The sequence below is a fragment of the Oculina patagonica genome, chromosome 13, assembly GCF_052425735.1.
Source record: "Oculina patagonica isolate OP01 chromosome 13, crgOcupat, whole genome shotgun sequence".
NCBI classification, from domain to species: domain Eukaryota; kingdom Metazoa; phylum Cnidaria; class Anthozoa; order Scleractinia; family Oculinidae; genus Oculina; species Oculina patagonica.
The window spans coordinates 29,242,422-29,266,072 of NC_135770.1; the positions used below are offsets into that span (position 1 = coordinate 29,242,422).

Here is a 23,651-nt window from a genome sequence, read left to right on the forward strand (position 1 = left end):
CATTTGTGTGTGAGACTCAAAATATCACCAACCTATTTCCACCAACATGAATACGGCAGACCGTTTCGAAATAGCTAACGACAGTTACCTGATTCCCTTGTTTACAGAACCGAAAGAACAAGCCACACAACAAACTAAACTTTCAAGCCTAGTTTACGCCTAGTAATATTATTTTGCCTTTAAACCAAAATTTGATCAACAGCCAACCTTCTGGTTGGTTTCATATAAAATTTGTTATATTTTGTCCCAGGTTGAAGGCGGTGGGGGGGGGGGGGGGGGGGGCGGCCGTTTCCCGACGCTATAGCAGGCTACACATATACGAGGAGGTTCCGCCTGGAAGGGGTAGCTTTTTCAGGCTGTTGGTATATAAAAAGGTACGGTTTTTACGAGTATAGAAAATGTTAGGGCAACTATGATTTAGGTATTTCAAATTGCCCACTCAACGGTTTAGTCATCTATTAGCATTCTGTGTAGTAGGTCTACATCAGCCTTTTGCCTGCCAGTTACCAACCTACTTATCAAATAAAGCGTTGTGATGCATGATGATGATGGAAGGGGGTATAAAAATGAAAATTATAGAAAAGAGAAGCTGAACCTGTGCTGTAGGTATGTAAAAGAGGTACCAATTTCTATAGGAGTTATACGTAAGGGTTACCTTTCTGTCGAAATAGTTAATAAAAGTACAAGAGTTTAGATATCAAGGAGGAGCTTATATGTTGATTGTATTGTACACTGTTTTTAATACGAGTATTCTCCTGTAAGATGGGAGGCGCCGTGGCCTAACATTTAGCGGCTGGAACTCCGGATCGAGAGGTCCGAGTTTGAGCCCTGGCTGGGGCCATCGTGTTGTGTTCTTGGGCAAGACACTTTACTCTCATAGTGCCTCTCTCCACCTCTTCACCCAGGTGTATAAATGGGTAACGGCGAATTTACTGCTTGGGGTAACCTTGCGATAGACTAGCATCCCATCCAGGGGAAAGTAGAAATACTTCAAGTCGCTTCATGCTACGGAAACCGGGATAAGCTCCGGCCTGATGAGCTACTAGGCTCGTATGCAGACTTTACCTTTTTATTCTCTGGTAATCATCTGGCGATGTCGCTTTTATTACATTTAAGATATTATTCATTAACTTAGCCAAAAAACTGGTTTGATGGCAATAAAATGTCACTTACTTGTTCCAAAGTCATTTTTAAGACGATTGAAACTGCATTGGAACCTACAACGAAATAAATAGATGTCATTTAATCAGCGCAACATATAACGGAACACCTGAACAGACAAAGAAATGTTATCGCCGCATTCAAATAAATAGTTCAGTTTAAAATTCCATGCCTTTGGGTCAGGGAGCATGCGCAGCTCTCACAAGGTCTCACATGAATGGCTCGCTACCCTTCTAGAAAAAACAATAGAACAAACAACAGGAACAACGCCCCTAGCCCCCAAAACAATTCTTGGTTTTCACGTGACGTCATCAAAATTGGAAAATCCAGAATCGCGAGTTTCATGACTTTTTACCCTACACTGGCCATAAGACGTCCTCAACAAATATCTTACTGAATGTTTTCAGCTCGTTAGCATCCGCCGTCTTTAAGATATAACATTTTGAATTTCGGAGTTTTGCGCCACACGACATCAGAATGGCCGCCTGAAGATTGTCACGTATACTTAAAAAAATGCTTCATCCTGTGTTTTTTATCGATCTGAACAATTGAGGTTTTACAAGAAGTGTTTATGTAAGTGATTACCTATTCACGAAGGTGAACTGACCGCTTTTTATAGCAGAAGTGAATGCCAGATGTTTTCATTCATTTCCGGCGGCCATCTTGGTGCCCCTTCACACGGACTCCAGCATGGAATTTCCCTACTGTGCTCTCTAAAATTTCGTGAAACATTTTAACGGATAACTCGAGTACGGAATACCGTACAGACCTGATACTTGGACACGTAGACTAGCTAGTAATTTTCTACGACCTGTAATATTCTTGATTTTTTTGACTAAAAAAGATTTTGATTTATTTCTTGTAGCGCGTGACAGAATCGTTACTTGCGTGACAGTGAAAACCAGCAATAGCAACTGTTACACCAGAGAATAAGTAGAATTACAAGCTAACGAGAGCTGCCACACTACTGATGCCCTTGTCCGTTTTTGAAGCGAACGATTTCTCCTCATCTGATAGCCAAGAACAGGTGACGCATGCGCGCATTTAACCGTGGGCCAGGTGTCGGGCCAGGAAGATTTCTTGTCTCGAACTAGAGTAAATAACGCGCATACTGGAATTACAAGGGACATTCCTTATAAACACATCTGCCTCAAAAACGTCTGAAGCCTTCTGCTTGGGCCTGCATGTTTCGGTACTTCAATGTGTATACTTTCAGAAGAGCGGAAAGGTCAACCGAGGTCAAGTCCGCCTATTACAATCGATAAATAAAAGAAGCAGCCTGGTGTAAGGAGGCACGTCCAGCTCACCGACTGAGCATAGTAAATGCAATTCCACAAATCAAGTTTTGTAGCTCAATCACGGACCTGAATGTTAGTCCGATGTGATTAAGTTACGCTGTTTTTCCTAAACTCATTAATAATTCATCAAGTTAAAACAAAGAAAATCATAACCGTGAAAGAGGTTTGGATACACGGTCTTAATTTTAATAGCAAAGAATTTTTACGATTTTATTTCTCCGTAATTTTTGTTTCGATTGAGAAGATATATCAAAAGACATCAAACACTCTAGACAGTGTTTCATCGGCTATCCAAACACCCCGAACTTCGTCAAAAATACTCCGCTGCGCGTCGTATTTTTAACTCTCTTCTCGGTGTTTGGATATCATGATGAAAACCCTGTCTCTCGTGTTTGATTTATTACTGAAAACATGCGTCGCGCTGGTATACCGGACGGTTTGCGTCATATCACCCCGACTAACCGCCCCTGGGTCTTTGGGGATAGGGTGGCCAAGACTGTCAAACTATCGAACGTAAAGCATCAAACAGCTTATAGCATCATTATTGATCTAAAGGTAAAAAGAATTCTTTACTAACCAACGTAAATCTCACAATATTCTCCGGCGAACTTTTCCAAGCACTGACATTTCCACGAGTTTTTCAGCCGTTCACAGGAACCCCCATTCTGGCACCTTGCGCTGGGACACTCATTTCGAGGAGCCGTTGTACTAGGGGCTGAAGTAGGCGAGGGCCCTTGGGTGCTGGAAGTCTGAATGGGTGGAAGGGTCCGAGTGTTTGGCACCTCTGTTGACGATAAAGTGACAGCTAGCGCTTTTGTTGGGGATCCTCTCTGCGAACTGGCACGTGGGATTTCAAGTGTTGCTGTGGGGGAGGGCCTGGGGATGTTGACACTTGTTACTGTCGGACCTGTGGTGGATTCTATTACAGCAAACGTAAAGTAAAGTGAGCCCCTCTTAGCTAAAACAGGCCACACTAATGAGTTACAACACGTTTCTTACAGTATCACAACAAATTTTTTTTTCTGTTACGCTTAACGAAAATTTAGTAAATTTGATTTCGATTTTCTATAATTTAGAGAAAACTTCTCTCCTTTTTGCGATCTTTGTCCTGAAAAGATATGATATGAATGAGGATTAACTTAAGGCCAGTTGATCGGGGGCGCTGACTCAAACAAACAGTTGGTAAATTAAAGAAATGAATGGATGAACGAACGAACAAACAAACGAACAAATGAACGAACGAACGAACAAACCAACCAACGAACCAACGAACCAACCAACCAACGAACGAACGAACGAACGAACGAACGAACGAACGAACGAACGAACGAACGAACGAATGAATGAATGAAAGGATATCTGTTGTACATCGTTCTAGTTTTACTTGTAACATTTTATTTTATTTGAATAAATATATAAAAAATAAAAATAAAATTTCGAAAAAAAAACGAATGAACGAATGAATGAATGAGAAAATTAATGAATGAATCAGTCAATCAATCAATCAATCAATCAATCAATCAACCTGATTTGCTTTCCTCGTCTTCTCCACAACGTGCATGAACGTCGTTAAAATCGTCGTTTTCCCAGGCTACCTGAGCAAGTATTCTATGCTTGCATTGTCCCAGCGTCGTCTCGCTTCCTTGGCATTCAAAATCTGTGAACCAAATAACCCGTTCAGGTTTCGGCTTTTTGTTGTATGTTTCTTCGACTTTCGTGTAACCAAGCTGTCGACAAACTACCAAAGCGTCTGTCAGGTCCCATTTTTTGGCGCTGACTGTGCCCCAAAGGCCACCATAGAAAACCTCCACGCGACCCTCTTTGGAGTGGTTCCCGCCATCTGCACCACGGAGCCTGACTGCAAACTCTGTAACAATATATGTGTTAATATATATCGGTTAAAATCAAACAGAAAGGTATTTCCTGGTGCAATAAGTACACCATACTCAAAGTTTTTTTTTTAAATATATGACACGCGCGGATATTTTGCGAGCTGCGTATTGTTTCTTTTTAAAACCCCATTGAGATGAGGAAAAATACGAGCAATGGGCAGAATGACCGCGCGTAATATATGTTAAATCATCGAATGCTGGATTTGTCCTCCACTATTATTTTCAAGACTAAATTAAAGGACGTACATAAGTCAAATCTCAATCTGGCCATTTTTTTTTTTGCCCTGTTTATTTTTTCTTTCGTACGGAACCAGGGATTTCCACTACCGGTAAAACACTGAGGGGAGTATAAAATTATTTCTAATGAAATACAAGAGGTAACTTGACATGCACACAGTTTCTCAGTCTCTTTATAAAAGTATTGCTGTTAAAATACAAGAGGTAACATTAACACAATTTCACAGCACTCCGGTTAGCCTAAATAGCACTCCAGTTAGCCTACTTTAGCTTGGGTTGCTTGTAGTTAAGCTTTTATAATAGGGTTAGGATCCTAGCTCGGATCCTGGCTCGAATCCTTGTTTGAATCCTGGCTCGGATCCTGGCTCGGTCCTGGCTAGGATCCTGGCTTTGTCATTAGTTTATATCAAGCCTGCTTACCATTAACAGAGACGTTGTCAACTTTGCAGATCAGTTCCACCTCATCACTGCTACAATATGTTTCATGTTGGAGATTACACTCAGACAGAGATTTTTCGTGGCCACTACACCCGTCGCTGTTGAACCACACTGGCCCAGGACCCACTTTATAGATCATTCTCCGATAATAATTGTGTGCGTGGAACAAATTAAGGTCCAGCTCAACATCTTTGTATCCAAGCTGTCGGCACAACACTTCAGCGGTCTCCAGTTTCCAGTCATAGTCACACAGTGTACCCCAGACCCCTTGGTAGCGTACTTTAACGCGGCCTGCGTAAGGCACTTCAGAGCCACTTAGCCTCACGGCAATTTCTGAAGACAATAACACTGCATTAGCTCTTTCAATGCTGAAAAGTCTGTGTCCGAGTCAAGTGGCCCATACAGCCGGAGCTTATCCCGGTTTCCGTAGCATTAAGCGACTAGGAGTATTGCTACTCCCCCCTGGATGGGATGCTAGTCCATCGCAGGGTTACCCCCAGCAGTAAATTCGCCGGTACCCATTTATACACCTGGGTGGAGAGAGGCACTGTGAGAGTAAAGTGTCTTGCCCAAGAACACAACGCAACGCCCCGGCCAGGCCTCGAACCCGGGCCGTTCGACTCGAAGTCGAGCGCGCTTACCATTAGGCCACCACGCCTCCCCCTTTCAATACCATACCTGCTCTTAAATTCTTTCCTGATATACACTTTATGTGCGCTTGTAATTAGACCTTATTAATTATAACAATAAGGAGGCTTATAGTTAGCACGGAAAACTCCGGATCAAGCGGTCCGGGCACGAATCCTGGCCGGGGCCGGGTCATCGTGTTGTGTTCTTAGCAAAGACACTCCTACTTGCCCCTTCGTCATCCAAAATTTAAAGGGGTACCGCTGGGCTACTTCAAGGCTATGAGGTAATCCTGTAATAGACTGTTTAGAGGGTAGTTAAACAACTCCTGGCCGCTTAATGCTACAGAAAGCCGAGTTTAATGCAAGCTGCGTGGGTCTCACGCTCTTGTTTTGGTCTTTTGCGTTCCAGGGGAGCATATTCCATTCTCTTTTAGTTTCCTCACGAGTATTTTTGTGTGATTTGCATTTCGGTATATTATCCATTTTTCTTTCCTTTCTGAGGTTATCTGATTTCGCGCATAACAGAAACGCTGAACTTGTACAGCAATTTTGTAAGAAGATTATATGGCGTCGTCTTTAAAGTCAGTTCGCGTCTCGCCACACAGACGCAAAACAAAGTATTTTTGAGCCACGACAATGAAACTTGATGGGTGTGTAATTATTAACCAAGTAATTAACTCTTTGAGATCGACAACGCAATGTTATTACGTTAATACATTTGCGAAGAAAGGTCTAGAAAGAGGGTCTGAATGGGGTTAACCGACTAGCGACAAAGAGCGAAATATATAACTGACAATCGACAAAGTAATAAAATTTCAACTGATGAATACTGACATGTGGACGCCTCCCAACCCCCCACTCCCCTCCCCCCCCCCCCATACCCTCTAGAAAGACAATTATTTCTACTTGAATAAATCTTACCAGAGTCACGGTACTGAGGGTTTTCGCAAACCAGACATGCGTCGGCGGTATGGCCGCCACAATGGCCATTTTTTACACCCCATCCTAAGTGGGGGCACTGGTCAATAGAGCTTTCATTTCCTCGACATTGTACGTCCGACAGCCAGATAGCCCCTGTAGGGTGTTCACGAGCTGGACAGTTAGAATACTGAGGGTCTATCCAGCTTGTAGATGATCTAAGTGTATAATTAACAGCACTTTTGTTAAGGGTTGGACGAACCTCAAAAATCAGTAATGTGAAACTCATTTATTATTACGAGATTGTCAACAGGAAAGACCATTGTTCTAAATTGGAAGGCAAAGATGTAAATAAGTCTATACCTCCCCCCTTGTGTATTCTTTTGCCGGTCTTTGTTCGCTCTTTTTCTCGTCCATTCGTTCTTCCATTCGTCCGTCCGTCCGTCCGCTCCTTCTTTCGTTCGTTCGTTCGTTCGTTCGTTCGTTTCATTCATCCGTCCGTCCACTCCTTCTTTCGTTCGTTCGTTTGTTCGTTCTTTGCTTCGTTTGCTCGTTGTTTCGTTCATTCATTCGTTCGTTCGTTCGTTCGTTCTTTGCTTCGTTCGTTCACTCGTTTGTTCGAGCCTTTGTCCCTCCGTCTCTCTGTTCGTTCCCAAGGATTGTTCGCTCGGTCGTTTTGCTACAGCATGCATCGTTATTATTAGGCCCATTTTATAATCTTTTCAACATCATCAATCTTTTAACGTATCAATCTTCTGACCTGATAGCTGGACCGAATCCGAGCTGTCTACAGGCTACAAGCGCGTTTGCAGTTGAGATATCCCACTGCCTCACTTCACTGCATACCGTCCCCCAGCTGCCATTGTAGAAAACTTCAACCCGACCAGCATGTAGCACTGGAGCTCCAGCCAAGCGGATGCGATATGCTGTGTAACGAAAAGACACGATCAAAATACGTATCAAGCTCCTTTATTGGTATTTGAGCCTTTGGGGGGATTTAGCTTTGGGGGAGCAGGGATGATGAAATAGTGAGAGCGCTCGCCTCCCAAAAATGTGGCCTTGGCTAGGGCTGTCCCAATGATGCTCGTCAGCTCTAGAAACAACTTTTCATCTATCGAGCAACTTCTTTTCTTTTTACAAAACCAACTTTTGGGCAATTTTGAGCAACTTTTGCAATTTCTAGACCAAAGATTTCGGAAGATTGTCCGAGTGTTATTCGAAGGCCATACGAACGTTTCCGAGCATTTTTGGAACTTCTACGCAGATTAATGAAATTTGCCGAAGATTTCCGAAAAAGTTCAGAAGATGCTACAACATTCGGATCATTCTGCATAACATATAAAAACTCGTCAGCAAACATGACGTCATCGGTTTTTTCACGATATCGTTCTTAGACTAGTAGAAAAAATCCTTGATATTTCTGTTGGAGTTGAATTGCATGAAAAAGCTTGTAAAACTTTAACCTTCAAAGGGATTTTTGCATATATCCGGAAAAAAATTTCTTCTTCAAAAGCAACCTTCTGGATTATTTGGGGAAACTTTCGAGCAACATTTTGTATTTTGGAAAAACTTTCGAGCAACTTTTTGGGAAATTTCGAGTATTGTTGGGACTAGCCTTGCTTCCAGGTCTGGACCCGGAGTTTTGTTGTTGGTTTTCATCCTTGCTCCGACGGTTTTCTTCCGGGTTCCCGGGTTTTTCTCTCTCTACAAAAACCAACACTTCCAATTTCCAATCCCACAAGCCTTCTACTTTTAAACACAATCGGGTTGAAATAAAGGCCATTTATTTTTTAATTTACTTATTTGGTTGGCTGATCACGACAATAAGATCGCATTTTTTCTTCTTAACTGTAAAATAACTTTTTTTTTTTTTTTGCGCCTGGCGAAATGAACTGTTCTTATACTGTAGGACATCGCTGTGTTTTTCTCCTCCGTTAATTCAAAGATATAAACTTTTCTTCAATGCAAATTAACATCATAAGAGATAAAGAAATTATTCCTTTGATTTTTCTTTTTATTTATGATGCGCGAAAAGGCCAAATATATATATACCGTAAAATACCGGTTATAAGTCCGCCCTGCTTATACCCCCCCATCTCCCCCTGGTTATAATTATAGACCCAGCTACCTGGAAACACAAACAATAAAAAGTAATCCGGTTGAGTCCAACTGTTTTCAATTTGTTTGGACTGAGGGCCCATTTTTTAAGAACCCAAGCAAAAATGATCAACTTAACATCTGAGTCGAAAGGATGCCGAAAGAATTTCTCACCAAGGTCAATACAAACGCCTGCAGCGAGTCTTTAATATATATAATTATCTCAAAATCTCTTTTGAATTCCCTGTTCTTGATGCTGCATGTCGTCCAGCAAATCTTGTCCGGAGGTGGACAGATCAAGACTTTTTTTCGTTCAAGAAGTTTGTGTCTGGCAAATCGTGGTATTGGACTAAGTCTTCCTTATTATAATTCGTGGACACATTTGTAGATATGTCCGTACTTCGAACGTCAAATATTCTTTTACGAGAAAATCTGAATTTCCTTACTTCTCTGTAAGTAAATACTCACGAACCCTTTCGTAAAATTACATAGCTTTCGGCTTCCAGACCTTGTGAAATGAAACCTTTAACGAAGCCTCAAATAAACCCTTAAATGAAACCTCGAATGAAACCTTAAATTATCCTGGGAGTCAACTTTAACAACGTATGCAATAATTGGTTGAAGCGTTGTTACATCATCACCCAATCACCACACTGAGACTCGTTTATCTTGCGTCATAATTGACCAATCACCTTGCAGACATTCATTGCACCTTCTGATACCCACTTGCGGGCATTTTGCACAACTCTCGAATACCATTTGCGGCAAATCGACTGATTTTTTTTCTGTATATACGGATATTATACGCGCAGACTTTAAGGATGCCTCCTTGGGCTTTGACCTTTGGGCCAAGATCTTGCGGGGGCAATGACTATTTAACAAAAAAAACGCATTTCTATCAACACTGCCATGGCTCGTTTCGAAGTGTTTAAAATCCCACCTAAAATCCCTTACGAAGTTCTAAAAGCACAGGGCTTATAATAACAGGTATCTACGGTAATTTTGTTCTTGAAACGCCCTGGGACGCCTGACTGCACCTCGTGGAATTTTGTAAAACGTCTATAACGTGTTAGCTATACTTACGCGGTGTGAAATTCTTTGGTCGGCACATTAGCTCTAACGTCTCTTCGTGGATGCACCAGAAACTTACTCCAGGACTCTCAATCTCGCATTGAGACAAACTGCTCTCGTTGCCATGGCAGCGCACCTTGCTGAGCCAAATTGGTCCACGTCCTTCCCCATAAAGTCGAAACCGCCTGTGTGGATAATCAGCTCTTCCATACAACCTGCCATCACCCATCACGTCTTCAAAACCCAGCTGGCGGCAAATCACTTTGAACACAGTGTCATTCATGCGACGCGGACAAATTAAACCCCAGACTCCCGCATAACGGACCTCTACTCGGCCGGCGTAGGGAAGATTGGAGCCAACCAGTCGAAGTGCTATGTCTGAAATTGACGAAAGAGCATTTTTCCTTTATGTTATGTAGTGACTCCTTTGCTGGCATAACAGTACGGAACAATACAAGTATTTTGACATGTTTGAGTGTTTTTATTCAACAAATTGTCGCGATCCCCTTATATGGTCAGTAAACTCTTGCTATCTGTCATTCGTACATGACCACTATTCCACGTTATTATATAATTATTCATTGTAGTCATTATCTGTCTTCTCATGTTTTGTTTGTGGTCCGTTTGTCGGTTTTGTTTATGTCGTGAAAAATTGTGGTTCAGGTCCCAGTTGTTCAAAGAGTGGATAACGCTGTCCACCGGATAAATCACTATCCAGTGGATAGCGAAATAGAAGTAGGTTTTGTATGACAGTTATCCACTGGATAGCGATTTATCCGGTGGATAGCGTTATCCATCCTTTGAACAACTGGGCCCAGTTTGATAAGAAATGAATGGCCTTCCTTTCCGGTCGTTGCTGTCTTTGGTGAATAGTATCTAAAACCTCAACGTATATAGTTAACTCTATATTGCTTTGACTGCTTTCGGCACTTCATTCGTTTGAAGGTTTCTCTGAACATGGGCATTCTAAGACTGTAAATTATGGGATTGACAAGAGAATTGGCCAAATGAAAGATGTTGAAAATTAACAGCAGCGATAAAGGAACACACTCTGAACATAGATAATGAATGTAGTAACACAAAGTACTTGGACACCAACAGAAAAAAGACGCAGCTATTACAACAAACAGAGTTCTAGATAGCTTTGCGTTCTGCTCCGGGACATTTTGTCTGTTGCAAACATTATCCATGACAGGGACGTTGCAGTTGAGTTTAGTTCGTACTGTGAGATAAGCCACACAGATTGTTACCAATGCTAAAACGACGATACAATTGAAAGCAACCCTCCACTGCACAAAATTTAAAACTCCATATGTAGCTAGCAACGACAATGTACCTGCAGATATTCCAGCTATCCAAACAAACATCACACCGTATATGTAAACTTTCGTGCTTGTTGCGCGATGCCGGAGAGGCCAAATCAAAGCATATGCACGTTCCAGCGAAATGAAGACGAGGAAAAATATTGACGAGGACGAAAACGTTGTTTGAAATGCTGTTGAAATATTTCCGTTGCCAATATCGTTGGCTTGGATCTGCTGCTGTGGAATTGCATACGTCTGATACGTTACCACCAATGCCAGAAAAAAGAAGGGGGACGGTGCTTCCAGAACACGAATATAGTTAGGATGTTACCGATAAAAATGGCCACAGATTCAACGACAGTAACACAGATAATTGCAATAGCAGCTGCATTGGACATTTTTAGTGCTAGTTTGATGTAAGATCTCGTTAAAGATCTAGCCCAGGATAAACGGCTGTTTATGTTGCAGGATTACACCTGTGTGTGTGTGTTTCTAGCAGATTGCTTTTTAATTTTGGCAGTATTTTATAATAAAGCTGCCATAAAAAATTAAAGGTTTTAGCCAACTAAATGAAAATGAAATTACTTTTTCCTGTAGGAAGCAAACGTTTTTTTAATTCAAACAAAGGTTTTAGTATGAAATATATAAATGACCATACGTAATATATTTATGACAATGAATACTTGATTAACGCGGTTAGTAATTAAAATCCATCTAGATTCCCTATTGTGAACGCAAGACAGTTAAAAGAACTCAAGTTGTTTCTATAATTAAAAGAGTTCAATTCTACGGATTTTTAGGAGTGATTTTACAAACTTCGCATAAAATAACATTTTTACTAAACCACCTTAATGTTTTATATAGCTTTATATTTAACATTTTTCTGCTTCGAAAAGTACTTAAGATGAATTTGTTTCTCAAAACAAATTGCAAATTGTAATTTTATTAGAAAACCTACATTTATTATTCATTGCATCTGTTCAATTAAGATGAGTGCTTGTTCATTATTTTTAGATTGTTCAACCTGTTAAAAAGGGAATCAACAAGTACCACCACCACCACCACAACAACAACAACAACACGCACACAGTCAGATTTATTTACCCTCAGTTTAAAAAACATCATAAAACAAAAATAACAAGACAGTAGCTGATAAAATTTCACTTCAAATTAGTGGCAGCTGAATGAAACAAAGAAATTTCATTCTATTTCTCACGCAGCGGGAACAAATCTTTTGTCTGATTTAATTAGTAGACAAACCTCGAAATGCTATTGGACGTTAGATTATTTCATTTTAAAATAAAACTGTTATTTGATCATGTTATGATAGGAAGCACCTTTTGTACCGTGCGCCGAGTCGAGCAGGGCGTCACTAGTGATTGTAGTTAAAAAATCAAGGTTATCGTTAAATGATTTAGAAACTGCAGTGAAAATCAACAATTGGCCATTTAGTTTCCTGCCCAGTTTCAAGAAACGGCAGCTTCGTGAACTATAATGTCCGACACAGCTCTTTTTGTAATTCTTTGCGCTAATATTGTGGTGTCGTTGGCTGTTTTTTCTGGCAACATCTTCACAATATTCGTGTTCTGGAAGCACCGTAACAAACTTAAGCGAACTTCCTTTCTTCTTATAAACTTAGCTGTTGCTGATTTACTTGTTGGGTTTGGCGAAGGAGTAACGTTTGGAACAGTTCACCTTCCTCAAGGATTAGAAAACCGCATTATCGACAGCGAGAGCTATCGATCTATTTTGGCCGCATTTCAAACAACGGTTTCTTTCGCTTCAGTATTTTTCCTCGTTCTTATTTCACTGGAACGTGCATATGCTTTGATTTGGCCGCTCCGCCATCGAGCAGAAAGCATCAAGGGTTACATTTACAGTGTTGCATTTGTGTGGGTCGCTGGAATATCCGTTGGTACATTAACTTCCCTGGCTTCATGCGGCATCATTAATCTCGTGCAATGGTCAGTTGCTTATTGCTGTCTTATGGCTTTAGCTTTGATAGCAATCTGCAGTTCTTATCTCGCAATTCGAACAAGACTCAAGTGCAGTGTCCCTGCCGAGGATAAAGTTCATAACAGACAAAATACCCAGGAACAAATCAAGAAACTTTCTAGGACTCTGTTCATTGTGATTTCCATATCTGTTGTTTGTTGGTTTCCAGGTCTCGTAATTCACTCCATTCGAATGTTTTGTTCCGAATGTTTTTCATCTCTCGTGATCCGTATTTTCAACTTGTTTCGTTTGGCCAATTCTCTTGTCAATCCTATCATTTACTGTTTGAGAATGCCCATGTTCAGAAAAACCTTAAAACAAATGATGCCCAGGAAACAATCAAGAGAATATACAGTTAATTATATACCTTGAAAGTTTTGTTAAGGTATTTCGTTAGGATTTCACAGCGCATTCTTACTGTGCATAGGTCCTGTGCGTATACTCCAATTGCCCAGCGGTCATAAGCTTTAAGCTACCCTGGAAGAAGAACATCAATAACATGACTGTACCTGTGATATTGGCGTCCCGTGGATGACAGATCAAACACACACTACAGTATTCAGGCGCACACTTTTTACAGTATTCTGGGTCGAGTCTTCCCCATCCTCTGTGAGGACATTCATCAATAGAATCTTCAAATCCCTGACATTTGAGGTCAGACAACCAGACTGCCTCAGCTCCTTGATTCGTCGCTGTACATTCTTTGTGCGAGAACTTGTGCTTTACTGGAGGTCCCTGGCCTAGCTGACGGCAGATCACTTCCGCTGACTGGTATGTCAAATCACGCCTTTCACAAATCGTGCCCCACGTGCCGTTGTACTTGACTTGCACGTGACCCACGTTGGGTCTGTCCATCCCGACCAAGCGAACCTCCACCTCTACAAAAGTCAGTTAAATGACAAATAATTTTACCAACCACACAACATTAACCACTAAATGACTGGTAGCCAATGAGAGCGCGCGCTGTTGGGAAAAAATTCCAGCTATATAACAAACTGCCGCGGGACTGACTATTCTGCCCTCAGTTCATGTAGTAAGACAATAGTGAGACCGCTGATGACATATTATACCATGTAATACTCAGTTCATGCAGTGAATACTAAATAGCACTCCAGTTAGCCTAAAAAGCGTTCGGTTAGCCTATTTTAGCTTAGGTTGCTTGCGGTTAGCCTTTATAATAGGCCTAACATTTCTAGCCAAAAAAAATTAGAGTTCTGGCAGCTGGTCGTCGGTGGCGTAGTGGATATGATTACTGGATATGATTCATACCTCATGTATGAAAAAATTAGAAGTCTCACTTCATGAACTGAGTGCAAAAACCTTCCGAAACCTTCCTAAGTCTTCAGGCCCTCATAGGGAAAATCTTCGGAAGAATACGGTTCAACTCCAAATCTTCGGGTCAACTTCGGAAATGTTAAGAAATCTTCGGGTCGACTTCGAAAATTTTCGGAAGCGTTTGGGTCAAATTCGGAAGACTTTGGGTCAACTTCGGAAAAAAATTTGGGATTAATTGTACGGCACTCGTCCAATCAGATTCTAGTAATTTTGTTGAGTGTACTTTACTAATTTATGTTCGGTGAAAACACTCACCGCTTCTGTAGTCTGTATCGTTCGTACATTCAACTCCAGCGATTTGAACGTCCCACACGTACAGTTTGTAATTTAACTCGCGTGGACATTCTAAAAGATTACTCTCGTTTCCTGAGCAGTGCAAATCGCTCAACCAAAACTTCATACCTCCGTCACCATACCTGAAATGTGGAACATTACAAGATTACTCAAATTACCTATAAATATCAACAGATACCGTATTTAATTTGTTGGATTAAGCGCCCTGGGCGCTTATTAAATTTTTGTATCATTCAAGTAGGCGCTTATTCGAGGCTGGGCGCTTATTAAATTTTCACCATTTTCAGCAAGTAGTGAGTTTATTTTGCAACAAAACAATAAATTACAACAACATGTGAAGATGTACCAAAGCAGAAACCTAACTGTTCACTGGGGAAGTTTCTTAGTACTACTTAGTCAATTTCAGTCTCATTGTCACAAAGGTCAATAACCGAACTCTCTTAACGCTACTCTTGTGCACTTCAGTTTTTTCGGGGGCGGGGAGGTGTGGGCGCTTATTTAAGGTTGGGTGCTTATTTATTTCTCCTACCTTCAAGGTGGGTGCTAATTCAAGGTGGGCGCTTATTCGAGCTTTTCGAGATTGGGCACTAAATCGAAAAATACGGTACCTTCAATTTTAGAGTTGTAAACATCCGAGCGTCATTATTCGGTAATAAATTGTTAGGAATTGACTCTAAAAAACATGGACTTTGTAGCAGGAAGACAAAAAGGGTCTACAGGGTACAATATGCCTAAATACAAGCCTAGTTGTAATAAACAACAAACAAAATAACGTTTTCATGTTTCAATAATTGAGCACTTATCATTTTGGGAACAAAGGCCCCGTCCACATTAACCCGGGTAAATTTGAGAACGACACACTTCATCGCACGTTTTTTAAGCTAATTAAGCCTTTTGTTTTGACAGAGATAACAGAGATCACATGATCATTTGACGTCAGCGTTTTTCCGTTTTCGTCGTCTACACTACACCACCTAGCCGGCGTTTTCAAATTTACCCACTTTGGAGAGCGTTTATGAAAAGCACCGTTTTCGGTGATCAAAAACGCCGTTTCAGTGTGGACGGTTGGCCTACCCGGGTAAAAAAGATGCGTTTAAAAATTTACCCGGGTCAGTGTGGTCAAACTCTGAGCTTTATTGTTTTTGTTTTCACCTGGAACGCGAGTACACGCGCACAGCCCGACGGTATCCAAGCTGACGACATACCACGTGACCGTCACGTATATCCCAGTTGCTCTCGGATACTGTTCCCCAGATCCCTCCCAATTTAACCTCCACTCGGCCTTCGAATTCGTTTGTTATGTTTGATCCTCGAAGTCGTACGTCACCATCTAAAGAAAAGAAAAGGTATTACGTATTTTATCTAACTTCATAGGTACACTTACCCTTAGTCTTGCTGTTGGTAAATGCTTCAGTGGCTAAACACAGTTTCCGCGCGCTCTCTGGATTCGAGTCCGAGCGCGCGCGCTCAAGGCTTTGAGACAAATGCTGCGCGTGCGCAGTTAATCAAAAAAGCTGCGATTGCGCGTTTCATTGTCTTTTCAGAAAGGCACGATTTCTAACGAGCCAGTCATTAGAGTTTTAAGAAATTTTGCAAGGTTGTAGTTAAAAAAAGCAAGAAAACTGCTGATTACAAAAAAATCTGAAATTTAAGAAAAGAATTTTTAAACATTCTAGGGCATTACGTGAAGACATAAAGCTGCGAAAAATAAAAATTCCCTCTGTTAAAACTTAACTACTTCAAAGTTCAAATCTCAGAATTTTTCCGAGTTTGTTGTACACAAACAATGAAAAAATCTAATGACTGAATTTTCTGAAATCGAGCGGAATTCAACTTTTTGGTTGATTTATAATTAGCTGGGTTGCCATGGTAGCGCAACATAGTCTTACGCGACACGCAAAAATTACAAATGAGGCCCCATTAGGGTCGGGGGGTCGAAGTATCCCATATCCCATTAATTTTTGGCCTAAATATCCCGTATTCCATTAATTCCCATAAGTTCGATATCCCACAATCTCATTTCTTAATATCCCGTATCCCTATAATTTTTTCCGGAAATATCCCGTATCCCTAAAACCCCTAATCGGGCCTCACAAATGCAGTAGCTGATCTTGTAAACTGCCAAATTTGAGCTCGTCAACTGCAACGGTTTGGGCATGAGAGCAATATATAGGATAAGTACTCTAAAGATCAGAATACTGTGTTTAGCCACCTTAGTGGGGCGGAAAAGTGATTTTTTTTAAATTTACATTTCCAGTTCTCCAGTTTTGACGTCTACTTATATCTTACACTCTACAAAACATAATCTCAAGAAACATAAGCAGACTCGGAATTTTCAGAGTAAAATATAAGGGAAACATTTAAAACACAAAACATTAAGACACTGGAAGTTTAGTTTTATTACCATCTGTAATGTTGTCCATTTTGCATATTACGCCGGCGCCCAATCTTTCCCCACAATCTGCTTCAAGCTCCCATCCAGCGCTCACACATTGGTCCAATGATGTCTCGTTTCCATAGCAACGGACACTTGTCAACCACGTTGGTCCAGGGCCAGAACCAAACTGCCCGTGTCCAACTTCCAACACAGCCTGCGTGAATCCCAACTGACGACACACTACATCAGCGTCGTGTTTGTCCCAGCCAATACTGCATACTGCGTGCCAGAATCCGTGCTGTTTTATCTCCACCCCTCCCATGTGGGTGGAGTTACCGCCCTGTAATCTAACGGAAGCTGTTTCTATAAAACAAAACAGAAATATCCTCAAGGTTTATTGCCAAGAATTACTGTGGCGCTTGTACTGCACTCAGTATTGGCACGCAGCAAGTGCTACTTTAAAAACATCGATTAGTTCAAAATTGAAACTCAGCAACAAGAAATCACTAACACTTTTGACCCCTGGGACAAGGAAAGAATATCAAATCACTTTTTGAACACAGTTGTAAGTTTCGACGTGAGCAAGTTTTAAATTTTAGCGTGAACATGCGGAATTTTTGGTATGAACGCACGGATTTTAAGTTTTGGCGTTAACAGGTTTTAAGGCCTGGCCAAACCGTCACGAGGGAGACGCAACTTTTCAATTTGCGTCTCCGTTTGGCCAACGCACTTGCGTTGACTTGCGTTGACTTGCATTCACTTTGGTCTAGATCAAATTTGCACGCAAGTAAACGCAATTTTTTCACCGTTTGGCCACCCAACAAAAATTATCGCAAGTGTTTTTGTTCACTTGAGTCACTTAGAGTCTAGGCCACTAGTAAGTGACGCATGCGTTTCCTATTTAAATGTATAGCACGTACCGTTTAATCCGAGTTCTTCAATGGACTCGCAGATTACTCCACCGGCGTCGTCATGACTACACCCCCATATGTCATCAATGACCTGGATGTAAGTTAAGTCGCAGTGAAAGATAGATGACTCATTTCCAGTACATTGTGCTTCCTCTATCCAAAGGTACCCAGTCTGCTTTTCAAATATTTCACCCAAAGTGGTGAAAAGGGCTCTGCGATAACCCAATTCTCTGCACACCACGTGACCTTGTGCCAGTCCCCATCCCCAGTCACAGAAAGATCCCCAGCGGCCGTAATGGCGGATTTGAGCAACACCCGCATGCGCAAGAGGAGATCCTACCAGGCGCACTAAGGATATGTGGAGCAAAGAATTTGATAAAGTCAACATCAAGTGAAAAAGATCGTGATGAAAGATTTAATTATTTAATTATTGTAATTTAGAGTTTTTAAATTTTTTTAATTTGTTTATTTTTTTTTATTTATTTTTTTTTTTTTTTTTTTAATTTTTATTTTTTTTAAAAAAGAGGGGCCCAGGTTTTTTTTAATTTTTTTTTTTTTTTCTTTTTTTTTATTTTTTTTTTTTTTTTTTTTTTTTTTTTTTTTTTTTTTTTTTTTTTTTTTTTTTTTTTTTTTTTTCTTTCTTCCTCCCTCCCTCCCTCCCTTCCTTCCTTCCTTCCTTCCTTCCTTCCTTTCTTTCTTTCTTTCTTTCTTTCTTCCTTTCTTTTTTTTTTTTTTTTTTTTTTTTTTTTTTTTTTTTTTTTTTTTTTTTTTTTTTTATCTATCTAATCTCTCCTATTGAAAACATGATCACGTGTGGTTATTTTCATGACCATGTGCATGACCGTCACGGGCAATTAATTTTTTTCGCCCAGTTTAGACGCTTAGTTTTTTTTGGCGAATTTTATCAGTGAGGAAAAAGAAAATTGTTGAATATAATGTGCCCCTGAAGTGGAGTCGAACTCGAGTCGTAGCTGAGAGGGTGTGAGACCCTAATAGTAGGCTATCCGGTTACTCGTTACCAGTCGATGACCGTTAGTGGCAGCCATCTTGAATTGGGCGTAAAAAAAATTGCCCGTCCCGTCGTCATTCCGGTTCCCAGGCCACTCTACTTCGAAAAGTAATATTAAAATACCTTTTATCTTGTTTTCATAAAATGGCTATTTCTTTGCGTGAGACGTGGAATGGCCATTTCTTTCCGTGAAAAGTGGTCTAGACCCCGCTTTAGCACCCTTATCGAGCATCATACCTTTTTTTCAGTTTTTCTTTTTTACGGGCCGCTTTTTTTTTTTTTTTTTTTTTTTTTTTTTTTTTTTTTTGGATTTTCTTTTTTTTCATATTTTTTGGGCGAGTTTTATTTCCCCCCTAAAGGGTTTTCCCCTATACACCCCCTCTCTTTTGGCTTTTTTATCTCATGTTATAGAATTCACGGCAACACAAAGGGGGGGGGTTCACCCCCCCCCCACACCCCCCCCCCCCCCCCCAAAAAAAAAAAAATTTTTTTTTTTTTTTATAGGGGGGGCCCGCATAATGATAGTTATCTAATGAATTTACTCCTTACCATTCGGCTTGTCTAGTTTGCAAACGACTCCAGCAGTATCCCTTCTGCTGCACCCTGCATGTTTTTCTCCCTCGTGACGACAATAAAACAGCGATTTTTCCTCTCCTGTACAGTCTACATAAGCCATAAGAGGAGGTCCAGAACCCTTCCCGAAGTACTAACCACAGCAGGTTGACCTTTCTACACCAGGATACCCAAGCTGGCGGCAAACCACTTCAGCATCGTCATAATCCCACTCATCGTCGCACACCCTTCCCCACTGGCCGTGCATGTACACTTCCACAAGCCCAGCGCCCTCCCAGTCGGGATTGGCAGAGAGGCGGAGTTTTGGTACATCTGTGAAGAAAAAGATGGCGTTTATTCAGCTTAATAGCGAAGCACGCGAGTAACGTCATGACTCAGACGAGACTCAGACAAACAGACCGGAATTGCGGAGGATTTCCCTAAAACACTTTCTAAAAAAAAAAACAGATTGATTGCAAGGCTGGTACGTATACAACGGCAGGAGGGCAAGATTTATTGGCCAATATTTCAACTAACATAGCTATTCTTCTTCAGGGCCAGTACTATAATCTAAGGAAAATAACGGCTCAAATTTTAGAGTCGTTATTTTCCTTAGATTATAGTACTGGCCCTGAAGAAGACTAGCTCTGCTAGTTGAAATATTGGCCAATAAATCTTGCCCTCCTGCCGTTGTACCAGCCTTGCAATCAATCCGGTTTTATTAGCACTTAGAGTGACGTCTGGTACGAGCATTTCTTGAACAAGAGATCCGGCAGCAGACAAGCCAAGCAGTTTTTTCTTCGTTGCGTGGTCCCCTGCATCCAAACTGTTTTGTAATTACTTTCTAAAAACAGCAGGTGTTGCTAAAACACTTTTTTAAAACGAAAATTTCGCCTAAATTTCAACTATTTTTCTCAGAAAACGCTGATGTTTTTTTAAGCCTCCTGGGGGTATAATCATTTGCATTCTATTTTTAGACCTCGTGCGCTTCGCTATTGGATCATGTGTCCTCAAAACTTGCTGCCATCTGGGAGTCAATCGTTAGACATTGACCCATTTTTACTATCGTTTTCTAAAAACAGTCCCTTATGTAATGTGCATTAGCGGTAATTGGGGTCAATGGTGCAATCAAGACAACACACGGTCAGAGTTACATGGAATACATGGTTTAAAAATCTCACGCCACTTTCTTAGCCAATCAAAACTAAGACCAAAGCCAATCGTGACTCGCTCGCGCTCGTTTTCCCGCCCTTTGTGCCTACGTCGTTTAAGTTACGATATTTGATTGGCTTACTGGATTGTCTATGTACTTTGTCATTGGTTAGAGTAATAAGCTTGCGTTTGGCTTTACGACACTCAATTGAAAACCGCTCTATCTTCTAGGTACACTACCTTTTTCTTCCGTGTTGTTACCAGCTTCGCAGATCACTCCTGCTTCTTTGTCCCAGCCAGTCCTACATTCTGACGTCTCTGCCGAGGTTTCATAGGCACATTGACTCAATTTTGTCTCGTTCCCATAGCAACTCACCATCTCGATTTTGATTGTTCCCTCGGAGCCATAGTACGAACCTTTTGTTGTCATGGTAACGCCAGGATAACCCAACTCCCGGCATACAACCAAAGCATCGTTCTCGTCCCAGCCTTCGTCGCAAACTGTGCTCCAGACCCCCTGGTGATAAACCATCACTTGGCCGGCGTAAGGAGCAAAACCACCGGACAGGCGAACTAAGAATAGAAACCAAAAAATAAAACACTTATGAAAATATTTATTATTGTTTCCAATCTTTGGGGCGCTGAAATGTACTCCGATTTTTTACTGACAGTTCTACTGCCTGCATGGAGTCTACATGTTTCATCTCTGAGCTTTTTTTTTCGTTTTTTGTGAAGTACTACGTTCTACTGCTTGACTTTTTAAATGATACGTCGGCGGAAGAATGCCCCATTGGTATAGAATCTAGAATCCCATAGAAAAAAAATGGAATAACCAATATAGTGTATGATATTTTTCCCACTTCTGGACGTGTTTCGCAAAGTGGAGGCCGCATTGCTTTGACGCCAAATTGACACTGCAAATCCTGTCCTCTGATTGGTCAAATATACAATAGTACGATATACGATTACTGATTTGAAGTGCGGTTTTGGTTTTTAAAAAAAAAAGATTTTGGGTGTTTATTTCAAACGATATTGCACAGCGGAAGACTCAAGACCTGGGCTTTTATATCATGTCATGAGAAGATTTGTTCTGGTAACGAAACAAAAGATACCGCGATAAAAATGCACTTAAAACAAAATAGTTGATTTGCTTTGCGATGGACGATATTGCCGCGATATGATAAATATTGACCTTCAGAAAGCCAATGCAAAGTGACTGGATGTGATCCATGTTAAAAATATCAGTAAAGATAATTTTTTGTTGAATTTTTTTTTTTTTGCGCATTCAACCAAGACCACTTCACTTTTATTTGTTTTCTAGAAAATTTAAACGCTTTGATCTATCATTCAAGGATTTCGACCTTGTGTCATCCTAGAGATCAGGAGCCCCTTTTGATATCTTGTTGTTTAATAATATAGTGCGCGAAAGTTTCTCGTGATTAATTAGATTTATAACACTTTTTCTGTACGCGTTGGCAAAGAGAGCAGAACGTTTTACACCGCATTGTGAAATTTCATTCCCCCCCCCGGCGTTGAAACAAAAAATACAATGATACTATCACAATGAAACAAAAAGATTGAGGTTTTTCAGTAATTTAAGATAATTGAATTAATATCATTACCCCCTAACAACTGTATTAGCTGTAGAAACATTGCAGCAAACTACTATTCACGGCGCGAATTTCAAGAATTTCGTTACAATTATGCTAACCAAAATTGTCTTAAACGTCAAAACTCGACTGGTACTGTTTGCTTTTCCAAGTCGTATTTGGTTCGCCTGAGTAAATTTCACGCATTGAATAACAACTTCCAAAATCTGTTCATTTCAAGGCAGCGTTGTTCCAATGATGTTTTTTAATTTAACAAAGCACAGCAAGAAAAAAAAGATCTAGGCATTGTCGTTGTATTTTAGGGCGGATTATTTATTAAGGTTGTAAAGAAGCTTCGGCGGAAAATCATGCGTTTCAGCATATTTAGTTGTGTATTTTGACCGTCATTTGTGTTTTTGAATAATGACATACAGAATGGATGATATTGAAATAGATTTGTGAAGAATTTAAATGAAAAACACCAAATTTGAATATTCCGCTCGAATTCTGTTACGATTACACGGTTTAGTTCTAAGCGAATTGTGGAGTTTATAACAGCGATTTCTCCGAAATGTTTATTTATTCAGACCCCGATTTTCATTCGACATTTGAAACTAAATAATACCGAATCGAACCTCGAGCTGGTAGAAATTGGAAGCTTGCAAAGAATAATTATATTTGGCCGAGGTCATTAGCGGTGTCTCATATTTCATTGTCGACACGCCTTATCATAGCACACAATTTACAATTTTGAAATTATTTCTCGTGTAGTGTGCGTACATACCTTCAAATTCTTTGGCTGGTGTCGATCCGTCAGGAATAGATCTCTTCGGTGAAGAGGAAAGTGCGGTTTGAAAAGCGAATAATGTTATGACATAGATCATGTACCACATTTTAAAATAACAGTCGCCTTTTAAACATTAACAGCAAGTAATTAAACCAGAAGCACATTCGGCTCCTCAATAAACACGAACAAAAAGTCAATCAATCGAGACAGTCACGTGATATGACAATGCAATCGACCGGAAGTGAGTAGACAATCGAAATATCAGGGTCGTCCGCCAAGAACCAATAAAAATCAGGGCTGTGATTTAAAAATAAACCTCGTTAAAACCTTTTTTTCATAAAAAGTTCTGTTATCTTACTGCCTGGATTAAACCTGACACGTTGTTTCGAGAAGTTGTTTGTTGAAAGGCCGTGACTATCTACATGATTTAACGGAAATTAAAATATTCCCGTCCCCAAAGCCCATTTCGTTTCTCTTTGCAGGCAGGGCCTTGGCACGAGAAACGTAGGGCTCTGGAGACACAAGGTATTCCGTTCCTAGATTCTAGGACTACCGGCCTTTATGCATGCAGTCATGAAAGTTTTAAAATAATGTATGGGAGCCGT

General features: G+C 40.6%; 2 protein-coding genes across 2 annotated transcripts in view; both read right to left on the reverse strand.

The window, feature by feature from the left end:
- Positions 1–19,648, reverse strand: part of LOC144637271 (scavenger receptor cysteine-rich type 1 protein M130-like) — a 52,846-nt gene extending 33,198 nt beyond the window's left edge. The window contains exons 1-13 of the mRNA XM_078496399.1: positions 19,516–19,648; positions 17,967–18,305; positions 17,074–17,409; positions 15,822–15,999; positions 14,631–14,791; positions 13,550–13,918; positions 9,754–10,119; positions 7,334–7,499; positions 6,577–6,791; positions 5,009–5,359; positions 3,985–4,326; positions 3,037–3,378; positions 1,174–1,217 (exon numbers count right to left, since the gene is read on the reverse strand). Of these exons, the coding sequence (XP_078352525.1) occupies positions 1,174–1,217; positions 3,037–3,378; positions 3,985–4,326; positions 5,009–5,359; positions 6,577–6,791; positions 7,334–7,499; positions 9,754–10,119; positions 13,550–13,918; positions 14,631–14,791; positions 15,822–15,999; positions 17,074–17,409; positions 17,967–18,305; positions 19,516–19,642 (3,336 nt within the window). The 5' untranslated portion in view covers positions 19,643–19,648. The remainder of the gene's footprint in view (positions 1–1,173; positions 1,218–3,036; positions 3,379–3,984; positions 4,327–5,008; positions 5,360–6,576; positions 6,792–7,333; positions 7,500–9,753; positions 10,120–13,549; positions 13,919–14,630; positions 14,792–15,821; positions 16,000–17,073; positions 17,410–17,966; positions 18,306–19,515) is intronic.
- A 24-nt stretch (positions 19,649–19,672) lies between these two features.
- LOC144637303 (scavenger receptor cysteine-rich domain superfamily protein-like) lies at positions 19,673–23,306 on the reverse strand. Its single transcript, XM_078496437.1, has 3 exons — positions 23,044–23,306; positions 20,911–21,243; positions 19,673–19,851 (listed from the first exon to the last, which is right to left on the reverse strand). Exons 1-3 carry the CDS (start codon positions 23,150–23,152, stop codon positions 19,673–19,675), a joined length of 621 nt encoding a protein of 206 aa, XP_078352563.1. The 5' UTR covers positions 23,153–23,306.
- Positions 23,307–23,651: the final 345 nt, after the last annotated feature.